Source organism: Cryptomeria japonica, chromosome 7 (assembly GCF_030272615.1).
Source record: "Cryptomeria japonica chromosome 7, Sugi_1.0, whole genome shotgun sequence".
NCBI lineage: Eukaryota > Viridiplantae > Streptophyta > Pinopsida > Cupressales > Cupressaceae > Cryptomeria > Cryptomeria japonica.
Window position 1 is genome coordinate 798106479 of NC_081411.1, and position 13189 is coordinate 798119667.

At 34.6% G+C, this 13189-nt stretch overlaps 1 protein-coding gene across 1 annotated transcript; it reads left to right on the forward strand.

Moving 5' to 3' along the window:
- Nucleotides 1-1447: 1447 nt before the first annotated feature.
- LOC131057367 (expansin-A2-like) lies at nucleotides 1448-8882 on the forward strand. Its single transcript, XM_057991516.2, has 5 exons — nucleotides 1448-1459; nucleotides 2000-2088; nucleotides 7839-7900; nucleotides 8001-8147; nucleotides 8239-8882. Exons 1-5 carry the CDS (start codon nucleotides 1448-1450, stop codon nucleotides 8880-8882), a joined length of 954 nt encoding a protein of 317 aa, XP_057847499.2.
- The last annotated feature ends 4307 nt before the right edge of the window (nucleotides 8883-13189 follow it).

Consider the following 13189-nt stretch of genomic DNA (forward strand, 5'->3'; position numbering starts at 1 on the left):
GGAATTACGACGAATGTGGGTATTTTTTCAAAAAAAAAAGAAATTTGGCCACAATATACCTTCTCCGTCGGAAACCTCAGTCGAAAATCTAGTCCAAATGTATTAGTGTTAAATTACATATAATGTAGATGAGCCTGCTTATAAAGGTGAGGCTAAGAGACAAAAGAGCACACAAAGATGACACGTGGCTCAATGAGATGCAAGGGTGGGTAGTAGAAATAATTAAATATTCCACATGAGGTGGATCACCCACTAAAGGTGGAATTATCATCCCACAACAAGTGGATATGATAAAGTAACAACAATATCACACCATAAAAGGTGGAAATTCTACTACATACACACTCCCAATGTATGCACATCCCTAAGTGTCTCATATGCAAACTATAATGTTATGCATTTACCTGTCAACTTAAGTAAGGTGTAATTATATCCTATATTTTCATAAATAATTACACCAACACCCCCCTTAAGTGCAATTTAAGGGAATGCACTTAAGCTAACAATGCAAGATGGGTCCTAGCTACTAGGCCATGTTGGGTACCCATGTACAAATGAGATGCAATCAAACCAATGCAAAGAAATATCTCACTAGGCCATGATGGGAGAAAACAACGTGGGAAAAAATCTCCCCCTCACCCCCCCCCCCCCCGCCCAAAAAAACGGAGAGAGATGAATATATACAAGATAACTCTCAAAGAGGTATGTGAAGGACAAAACCCCATGTGAGGAAAAAGTTGCCCCCCCATAAGAGAGAAGAGGAGAGATCAAGTAGCCCCCCTCAATAAGAAATTTATACCAATGGTAGAAGCTCTAAGCTGAATGAAGAAACTACTCCATGAACGTCGAACAACATTCCTCCCCTTAGGAAGAAACAAAACCAAAGGTGTATCTAGAAGTCTCCCCAATCATGAAGGGAAGATGTAGGAAAAAAGCTCAAGACATATGAAGTCTTTGAAATCTTCTCAGGTATCCCCATGTCGACATTGAGAGTTTCCCCCTCCAAATCAGGTGTACCAATCCACACTGCTGAAAAAGGCTCTCCAAGATCTAGTGGAGATGAATGTGGAACAAGTTCCAAAGACTCGCATGTCTCCTCTAAGGATAAAGAGACCTCCTCCAAGTGTTGTACATAAGAATCCACTATCATGTCAACCTCGAAAGAATGATCATGTAGAGAATGAACAAGAGGGTCAGAGTTTTCCCTCGCAAAAATCAAAGAAGGATCATCTTTATCAAAGAGGAGATAAATGTCATCAATGATGTCTCCCAAATCTGCAATGTAGTAATGTCTGTCAAGTAGTCATCCCAAGAAACTGAAGTTGGAAGACAAGATATATTCCACTGCACTGAATCACAAGAAGGAAAAATTGTTGCATCATCTACATCATTAAGTGTAATAGGGGATGTGATATCAAGAGGAGGAGATGAAATGCAAGGCTCAAGAATGGGTTCACAGGTTAGAATACCAAAGTTCAAGTAACCAAAATTCTCCTCGATATCAGAATCAAAACAAGTGTGATCATCATGTGAATAATCAACATCATCAAAAGGACCAAAATATGAAAAAGAGTACAACCGAGATGCATGATCCACCACCCTAGTTGCAAGGATATCTCTACTCTCCAATTCTCTAATGATAATTGAATCAAGTGTGAACTTCAAAGTTATCCACGTTACCCCACTAGTGATTTGATTGATGGAAAGAAGATTGTGTGTCAAATGAGGTACACACAACACATGATTGAAGATGTTATCCACAATGGCAATAGATCCTTTCCCAATAATATTCATGTAAGTATGATTGACCATCAAAATCGGTGGTATGTGGTAATGCTCAAATGAAGAGAACATAGAATACAAATATTCCATGTGATGAGAAGCCCTTGGATCTAGAAGACATCTCCCTGAACCATGATTTGTAGTAGCACAAAAATCTTGTCCTTTATGTGTCCAAGAAGTGTGATTCTTTCCCTTATCGATTTCCTTTTCTTTGGAGGATGAAGGAGAAGCTGAAGTAGACATTCTAGAAGGTAAATTGATTTTGTTCTTCTCAAGAATATGCTTCAACTCATCAATATCCTTCTTGTAACAATAGTGTTCTTCATGTCCTGACTTCTTGCAATATACACAAAAATAATTCTCCTCAGATGATTTCCCCTTAGATGAGGATGAGGATGTAGAATCACTTTGTTGTAGAGAGGGTGGTTGTGTTTTCTCTTGTTGTGGCTTTGGCTTAGAGTGCTTCTACTTCTTTGTTGGAGCCCTTTCCTTGATACCCTTGATTAGCCACCAAAGCCATGGAATTTGAAGATTTGAAAAATCCTCATTTGCCTCAACTTATCTTTCTCAAGAATCAACAATTCTATTAATGTAGAAAAAGATGGTGCCAATTATGTATTTCTTGTCAATCTTTGAGTATGGTTTGCTAGAGACAAAGGCTGCATATTCTGATGGACACTTGTGCACCACATTGAAAACCAATTGATCATCATCCTTGTTTATACCACAATCCAAAAAAAAATCTCTAAGCTCATTAGTGTTGGTTACATAATCCTCAATGAAATCAAAATTCTTGGGATCAAGGCTAGAGACTTCACTATCAAGCATGTACCCCTTAACCTTATCAACTTTTCCATACAAAGAGGCAAATTTCTCCCAAGCCTCTTTGACTATTGTGCATTTTTCAATATGAAAGATAAGATCTTTTAAAAAATATTTTCTTAAAGTACCAATAGCCATAAAGTTTTGAAAAAAAAAATCAACTTGAGCATTAGGATTAACCTTAGGATCTGTAGGTGATGTTATTGTTCCATCAACATATTGTATTAAACCTTTTTCCATTAACTTACTCCAAGCATCAATTTTCAAAGAAGCATAGTTTTGCGCAATGAATAAAGAAAACTTGGGTGAACCAATGATGAAACAAAAGAGCACAAGATCAAAATACAAGAGCACAAGAGAGACCCTCCCCCAAATTCACTCAATCAAGAAACCCCGCCCCAAAAAAAATAAAATAAATGATGATTTGGGCACTTTATAATTAGTGCGTGTATAATAGGCCAGTTGAAATCAATACAAAAGTTGACTTCTAACTTTATTTTACAACTACCACAATTAGGCTCTTAATAAAAATATAAATGATCTCCAATCAATTACAAGTACCAAATAGGTCAAAATTGACCAAATGCTAAAAGTACAACTCCACTCAAAATCACTGCAAACTGATAGCATATTATGAAAGTAGATGAAAAATTATGCAGTTTCAAAAAAGATGGCATCTTGAAAGGACTTCGTATGAACTTGAACGGAGTCTCAAAAGTTGCATAAATGAGGACTGGATAGGTACAACCACCAAAAACTGAATATTCAGAACAATCTATCCACCAAAACCAGAAAATAACACTACCATGTGAAAGTATACAAAAAAATAACCAAAAGAAAAAAAAATTGCACTAAAAAAGGCCTCAAAATGAGCAAGATATGGGCCTTCAAAGTTGGGCTAAAAATCAAAATTGTTCAACAAAGAGGGTATCAAAAATTTTCAAAAAATGATGATATCGTCATTCTGGAAGGTTAAAATTGATGACCATCACTAAACCATCACACCCCCTACATAGTTGTCTGTATCGTACAAAAAATGATGACATGGACCAATAATGAAGTGCCACGTGCCATACGGAATTGATTTTGGCAGTACAGAAATCTGACCAGGCTACTGACGTGGTGATGACATGGCAGTACAAACTGCCTACGTGGTGCGATGACTATGCAGTATGGACCAACCAGAAAATGCCATGTGTCAGTACAAAATCTGTGTGGCTATATGACAAGATGACAAGGCTTGCTGACTGTGTAGCTGATGTGGCCCTTTGACTGGGCATACGATCTACTGAAGTGGCAGGGCTACAAGACATTAAACTGGCACAGGGTAGCAAATAAAACATCACCAAGTGGCGGATAAGGTGTTTGATGACTTGTCTCAGTCTGCAAATAAGAAGATGCCATGTGGCAGCTTTCCCAAGGGACCTGTGTGTGGTGGTTGCCAAAAATAGTCCAGTGGAGGACACTTGAACAGAAGTGCCATTAGATGGTGGCGAAGGAGAAGAAACCACCGATGGGGGAAGATTGTTGGGCGACGTGAAGGGCGGTGGAGTGGGAGGTATAGTAGTGAGTAGGCCTGGCAGTGGTGGCCTAGCTTGTAGAGGACGTGGGAACGACTATCGGTAGGTGATGTGCAGAGTGGTAGTGTAGGGAGCCATCGAGGTAGCTGCGACGGAGGAAATAGTCGCTGGTTGTCAACGAGAGTGCACAAAACAGTTAGAGAAGCTTCGACTGTGCTAGAAAAGTACAGTGGGTGGTTCCCATATACTCTAGAGACAATACAAAGAAAAGAGGACTGGTACAGGGATGGGGTAATCAAACCCCCCCAAAACAATAAATTTTTGTTTTCGATAACTTTTACAATAAAATCTTTAAAACTGTGATTAAAATTAGAGAAATTTAATAAAATTCGCAGAAAATCAAAACAATTTTTTTTTAAATATTTCTATTTGTAAAATCATACCGTACCGTCCAAATTGGGCAAAAATTTTCCTCTAAACCCTCAAATTGATTTTCTCCAAAATAGGTCGAATTTATATTTAAAATTTATGAAAACAACCACTCGGATGCAATGGTGAGGTCGGATCTGGTCTAGGACGCCTCTATAAGATGTTTCTCCTTAGATCTACCTCTTGACCTCCTTCAAAAAACATAATAAAATCTCTCCAAAGGTTATGCAATGGTGCTCCAACCGCTTTGATACAATGTGAGATTATGCTTGAACCAACCAAGATCAAGGAAACCAAAAGATAACACACTAACAAGAGAGATAAAATATTTCATGAGAATAAATAGTATTCTAATCAAGATGCAAAATACTGATCAATTGGATCATTAAATTACATACAATGTAGATGAGCTTGCTTATAAAGGTGAGGCTAAGAGACAGGAGAGCACACAAAGATGACATGTGGCTCAATGAGATGCAAGGGCAGGTAGGAGAAATAATAAAATATTTCACATGAGGTGCCAGATCAACCATCGAAGGTGGAATTATCATCCCACAATAAGTGGATATGATAAAGTAACAACAATATCACACCATAAAAGATGGAACTTCTCCTACATACACACTCCCATTGTATGCACATCCCTAAGTGTCTCATATGCAAACTGCAATGTTATGCATTTACCTAAGTCAACTTAAGTAAGGTATAATTATATCCTATATGAATAAATAATTAGACCAATAGTGATCATAGGCATGTGCCTTCATTGATCCAACTTTCTTGCAAGTTTGAGCCTCAATGTTGATGTTGTTACTGGAATTCGTGCCTGAGTATTTGTAGGCATTCATGTCTATGCTTCATACCCTCATTAGACTAGTGTGCTAGAATGCCCTATGCCCTTGTTATGCATTCATGTAAAAATAGATAACATATCTAGTTATTGAGAAAGACTAAATAACCCATGGAACCAATGAAAAAAATAACAAAACAATTAGAAATTATTTGAAAATAAATTAGTATTTTATTAAATTTATTTAATTTTTAAATTTAATTCATTTCTTATTTTTAATTTTATGGATAAGTCATTCGTTTTTTTTGTGTTGTTACATAACTTTAATTTTTAGTATTTTGATTGCAACTTTAGAATTTACTTTTATTGATGATGATATTGTATTCACTAAAATAAAATATCCACACATCCTTTGAAATATTTGAACATTTGTATTTAATGTTCATTGACACTTTTCATATAATTTGAACATGCATCTCAAAATGAGGCAAAAATGAAATGGAAAAATTTGCATAGCCATGCCAATTCTCATTTAGGTTTGGTCAATTTCAATGAAATGTGCTAATACAATTAAATAGTCTTATATAGGTTTAGCTCATTACATAAGGCTTACCTCTATTCATTTTAAATTACTTTGTTGCATTCAACCTTATCCTCCCATCTTTAGACACACATTCCATATATTCATCATTTGAAATGTGAATACAATTAAATAGTCTTATATAGGTTTATCTCATTACATAAGGCTTACCCCTATCCATTTTACATTCATTTAAAATTATTTTGTTGCATTGAACCTTATCCTCCCATCTTTAGACACACATTCCATACATTCACCATTTGCACATCATTTATTAAACTACATTTGCATCCATCTCCACACATTTGTTTATTTCCTTGGAACTAACACTTTGTATCCTTGATCAATCCTGAGTACCTTGAGCCCATCCATATTTACACACACATTTCCACATATTCCTCATTTGCACACCATTTATTAGCTTATATTTACAATCATTTACATACATTTATTTATTGTCTTAAAACGAGCACTTTTTATACTCAATTAATCATGTGTTCCTTGAGCCCATCCATATTTCTACACATTCCCATATATTCATCATATGTAGAACATTTATTAGCCTATATTTATAGTCATCTCCACAAATTTATTTGTTTCCTAAAACCAATACTTTCTACCATCAATCAATCCTAGGTGCCTTTTGATTGATCTCAAATTTTACAATTTTTAATTTTAGATTCCTATTCCTTTCTAATAGCCATTATGAGCATACTTGGTACTTATTTACACAACTTGGTGCTATGAGTTTTTATTTAAAGGAATTCATTTGTGTAATTAATATATAATGAAATATTAAGTGTCTACACAATCAGACATTGGAATTTGGATGTTACAAGGAGCTCATTGCATCACAATCATGACTATTTACATATTTTGCGCATGCTACATTTTGATCATTTTCTTATAACTTTCAAGCCAATTCAAAGAGGGGGTTGACTAGTATAAACTTGACTTAGCAATCAAGTAATCTCTAATAATATGTTTGTAAATTTCAGTTTGATAAATTTAGACATAATGCAGACATAGACAAATAGTTTCTATCAAATGAATGCCACAATCTTTAGGTTGTATCCCGAGGAACTTAATTTTTTTTCTTTTTTTTTTTTTTTGAAATTGTAACTTATTACCTTAATTACCTACACCTAAACAATAGAATCCTATTTAATATCATCAATTCTTTTCTATTATTCCCAAACTAAATTATCCTCATGCAGTATGTTTGCTTTGTTAAAACTAACATTTTTAATTTTCCGATTATCTTTGAATACAATATAAGTTACATATTTTTATTTGTTTATTTAATTATCCTAGAGATTTTCTGACACTTGTATTTTGTGTCATGCAAAAGGTGGAACAAGTCATAAGGAAGATTATAACGATGAATAAAAAGAATCATGCAATATGTTTACTTTGTTAAAACTAACATTTTTAATTTTCCGATTACCTTTAAATACAATATAAGTTACATATTTTTATTTGTTTATTTAATTATCCTAGAGATTTTCTGATACTTGTATTTTGTGTCATGCAAAAGGTGGAACAAGTCGTAGGTAAGATTATAACGATGAATAAGTGGAACAAGTCGTAGGTAAGATTATAACGATGAATAAAAAGAACCATTCCCGCTTACTCAGTGGATTTGTCGTTTTCTGAGAACTGTTATCGATTTTAGATACCTGGCAGAGATATCATGTAGACATTCTGATCGACATACTAGACATTGAAGACACTGTCGAAATCAGAAGACCAGATCATCAGACTGGTAAACATCTCCAACAGAAACACCAGGATTTATTTAAACTTGTATTGTGACCTCCGGAAGGTGGGCCGTCAACAGCGGAGCTAAAACATCCCTTCATGACAAAGAGTTTCCTTTTATTGTTTTTCTGTTAAAATCTTCGGTAGTGTGCAGCCAATTAAAGAATTGCCGAGCTCAATATGATACACTATATAGGAACCTTTCCTCCACTGCATGTACAAACAGCTACTTTCGAGAGACCAAGTATCAAGATAATCTGAGGACGACTTTATACTCGACGAGAAAAAAGAATGGCATCTGTATTGGGATGTACAGTCGTTTTCGCAACACTGGCATCAACATTTTGCTGTATGCTTTTCCCAGCTGGTGCACGAGATGGCCACAGTCATTTCCACGCGAAGCAGCAGTGGCAAGATGCTCACGCCACTTTCTATGGAGGCTACGATGAGTCTGGAACTATGGGTATATGAACATTACACGCAAATGAAATACGATTAAAATTCAGCTCAATTCCTTTTAAAAATTTTAAATCCGGTTTGTGTTGAATGTAGAGGAGGTGCGTGTGGGTATGGCAACCTGCCCGCGCAAGGGTACGGCATATACACGGCTGCGCTGAGCACCGCACTGTTCAATGATGGGCTGAGCTGCGGAGGATGTTACGAATTGCAATGCAAGGCGGAGGAGGATCCGCAGTGGTGTCTGCCAGGGAAAACCGTCACCGTCACCGCCACCAATTTTTGCCCGCCCAACTTTGCCCAGGCCAACGATGCGGGCGGGTGGTGCAACCCACCTCTCGCACACTTCGATTTGGCCGTCCCTGCGTTCGAGCAGATTGCGTTATACAAGGGCGGCGTTGTACCCGTGCTGTACAGGCGGTTGGAATGCGTGAAGAAGGGAGGAATGAGGTTTACCATATTGGGGTCGCAGTATTACCAGATGGTGCTGGTCACCAATGTTGAAGGAGTCGGAGACGTGGTGGCCGTTTCCGTGAAGGCCAAGGACCCACAAATCTCTGGTAATTCCGGCTGGGAAAGTCTGAAGCGGAATTGGGGCCAAAATTGGCAGAGCCATTTGAACATGATGGGGCAGACGTTGTCTTTCAGAGTCACAACCAGCGATGGGAGGAGCGTCATTTCCCGGAGAGTGGTTCCCAACTCGTGGCAGTTCGGCCAGACTTTCGAGGGAGGACAATTCTAACCACAACTCCGATCCGGCAGAGTGTTCACGATTTTAGTACCGTAAAATGTTGTGCTTCACTGTTTCAGCTGTGCATGTTACAATGCGAAGATGACGCTGCAAAGGTGCTCCATGAGTGGTGCCCGCTCGTCCTTGCAATTTTCTTTTCTTTTCCCTGTTTCAGAGTTGTTTGCATTTTTCAAGTAGGTGACACATTCCATTTTCTTTGATAAATGTGAAAGAAATATAAAATTGTAACACAAATAAACTATTCTATTGATTCAAGAGATTACATTAGCTTCTTGATCAACAGGATCAGACTAAGGATCAGACTAACTGATGGAGAATGAATTACAACTGCCTCATTATATAGAGGTCTTAGATACATCTTGAACTTGGAAAACTTGTATTATTAGAAATAAAGCAAAAAACTAAAACAACTTTTATGCATAATCATCCCAAATAAAGCTGAAAAACTAAAAGCATAAAACTATGCAAGTGGGAGGAATTACTAAATAATATTCCAATAATCTCCCCCTTAATTTCAACCACTAATGGATTTAACAGAAAGGAGAATTGAATCTTCATCCGGCTTCAACGGGCTCAACTCCTATCACGATCCATCATGCGGCAATCTCTATTTAGACTGCAAATTCTTGACTTTTAACTCCTTGAAGGCTTTTCTAAGACTTGGATTTGGCTTCCTCACATGATTGCGTATTAGTGGCTTAAAATAATTTCTCTAGCTTTCACTAAACTTGTGATCTTTTCTCCTATCATAGAAGGCTTCTCTCCACAAAAAACACTATGGCCTCTTCAAAGACCATGATTGGGCTTCTTCACACAACTTCATGTTGGTAGCTTTGACTAATTCTTAAACATTTACAAGATCCATGATCTTCTTCATACAAATCAATATTTTTAATGATTTGTGATAGTTTTCTTTGTCTCCTTCAACAATCTTAGAAACAAAAGGCTTCACCTTTTTGGAGGCAATTTTAAACTTACAGTTTATGCCAGATTGTAATCTCCTCTTTCGAGGGTTGACTTCACCTTATTGAGAAGGTGGCTTTTACATTGAAAGTTGTTGGCTTCAATAAAGCTTACCCTTTGAACATGGGTGACTTTCTAATGGAAAAATATCACAAAAATGGTTTATGATCTTCTCCGATCTCCTCTTGCGGCTTCTTGTGGATTGCTTATTTTGTCTTCACCTATTACTAGATTTAGTAATTCCTTTAGTGCTCTGATTGATTCTTTAGAATTTTCAACTTCCCACAATCTTTCTTGAATCAGATAACTTTCGCAAACCTGAACTGATACCAAATGAAAGAAATATAAAATTGTAACACAAATAAACTATTCTATTGATTTAAGAGATTACATTAGCTTCTTGATCAACAAATCAAGGATCAGACTAACTAATGCAGAATGAATTACAACTGCCTCATTATATAGAGGTCTTAGATACATCTAGAACTTGGAAAACTTGTTTTATTAGAAATAAAGCAAAAAACTAAAACAACTTTTATGCATAATCATCCCAAATAAAGCTGAAAAACTAAAAGCATAGAACTATGCAAGTGGGAGGAATTACTAAATAATATTCCAATAAAATGGGTGGTTATTACTTTTTTAGTCAAATTATCACTTGTTATATGCATATATATATAGGGTGGATGTAGGTGTGGCTTTTTTCATCACATGTATTAGGGTGGCTTAATCTTTTTTAGGTAAACCTCTATCAAAGTAGCTAAAGATAGCAAGAGAAAATATACAAATTTCATATTATAATTATGATGTAATAGGTTCCTTTTAAGTTGTAAATTCAAATATTGTTTTGTTTAAGCTTTTTTTATCATTTCATTTGCTAATTAATAGTAAACATAAATATTCTTAAAAAAATTAAAGATAACACTAAATTGTACAAACATATACTGAGTGAGGTCATAACAATTTTCATATAAGAATATGAGTTTACAATTTTAAAATTGAAAAATAGGGTCAATTCAGTGGCACTCAAGATTAACCAAAGACAAAAATTGCTAGTTTCAAGGCACTAAATGAATGTGTGGATATGGGTGCAATTATAAGCTAAATTGAGTCATAATTTGTAGGATAATAACTCTTTGGAATTCAAAATACCACTAACGATGAGTTCCCCAAGCCGAAGCCCAATTAGATCACTTATATTATGTAGAACAGGAAGTCAGTACCCAATGAAGAATGACTATGGCTGCCTCATATATAGCACTTGACATCACTATTTTACATTTGTGGACTCCTAAATTCCCTTATGTCATCACCATAAAAAAAAAAGAAAATAAGGGAAATAAATGAATAGGTTTGAAGTTGTATGATAGGGAGAATCCTTGAAAGATCTAAGGTTTCTGGTCAACACATTTGTTAATAGTGTGACCATGTAGACTATTAAAGGAGTTTATTCTATCAAAGTAGGAGTGTTTAGAATATTACCATGACATTTAAGAGTTTTATAAGTGATTGAGAAGTCAATTCTAACAAGAAAATTATTATATTGCAATAGTCACTATTAAGGATTTTCTAATTTCACAAAAGCGATGTAATTTTTTGTTGTAAGAAATAAAATATTAATATGATCTTTTTAAAGTGTAGGGGATAGTCATGTTAAACTCAAGTAATAAAGATATCTATACTATCTATATTTATTAAAAAAAAGAAGTATGTGTTACATACAATCACATCTTTTTTAATTATTAAAAAGGTTTTCTAAACAATATTTATTTCTTTAAATTAGGTTGTATAGAATGATACCTACTTTTTTTTGCCTAAATTAAAATCTATTACATTTTACAAATATCATTTTTTTGCCAAATTAATTGGAAATAATTTTAAAATCAATTATTATTTTATAAAATTTATTTAATTTACTACAACTTCTATTATTATATTATTTGCAATTTTAAGACAAGTCATTTGATTTTATTGTGTTGTTACATAACTCTATTTTTTACCATTTTGATTGTCACTTAAGAATTTTATTTTGTTATTGACGATGTTGCACTCATTCAACCCATTAATTTGAATTGATGAAATATCCTTTTGAAATATTTGAACATTTTCATTTCATGTTTGTTACATTTTTTTACATAATTTGAAATACATTCCCATTTCAGTCCACATGCATGCATCTCAAAATGAGGGCAAATTAGAACAAAAAAATTACATACCCAAGCCAATTCTCATTTAGGTTTGGGCCCATTTCAATGAAATGTGTTAATACAATTACATATCAATAATTGATATAGTTTTACAGAGGTTTGACTCATTACAAGATGCTTACCCCTACCCATTTCACATTCATTTAAACCTATTTCCTTTCATGAAGAACATTATATTGTCTATATTTAGACACACATTCTGTATATTCATCATTTGTATATCATTTATTTAACTAAATCTATACCCTCTCCACACATTTGTATATCATTCATTTAACTACATTTACATCCTCTCCACACATTTGTTTATTACCTTGAAACTGACATTTTCTATCCTTGATCAATCTTGAGTACCTTGAACTCATCCATATTTACACACACATTTCTATTTCTTTCTTATTTGTACACCATTTATTGGCTTGCATTTGCAACCATTTCTATACATTTATTTATTGTCTTAAAAGTAGCACTTTCTATCTACACTTAATCTTGAGTTCCTTGAACCCATCCATATTTACACACATTCCCTTGTATTCATGATCTACATGTCATTTATTAGCCTATATTTATAATTATCTCCACACAATTTGTTTATTTCCTAAAACCAAAACTTTCTATCAGCAATCAATCCTTAATGCATTCTTATTGATCCCAAAATTTGTAATTTTTAAGTTGAATTGTTTAGATTCCTATTCTTTATTAATAACCATTATGAGTATACTTGGTACTTGCTTACATACCTTGGTGTTATACTTTTGCATTTTAAGTAATAAATTTGTGTAATTTATATATAACAAAATGTTAAGTGTTTACACAAAGGCACAATGGAATTTGAACCTTTAAAGCAATTCATTGCATTACAGTCACATATTCTATTTGCCTATTTTGTGCATCTTATCTTTTGATCATTTGCTTATAACTTTCAAGCAAATTGGAATAGGGGTTGACTTGTATGAACTTGACCTAGCAATCATGTAATCTCCACTAATATGTTTGTAAATTTTAGCATGATAGATTTAGACAAAATGTAGACAATGACAAACAAATCTCTATTATATAGAATTCTATCAAATGATTGCAACGATTTTTAGATTACATCTTATGAAACCTAGATCTAATTTATATTTT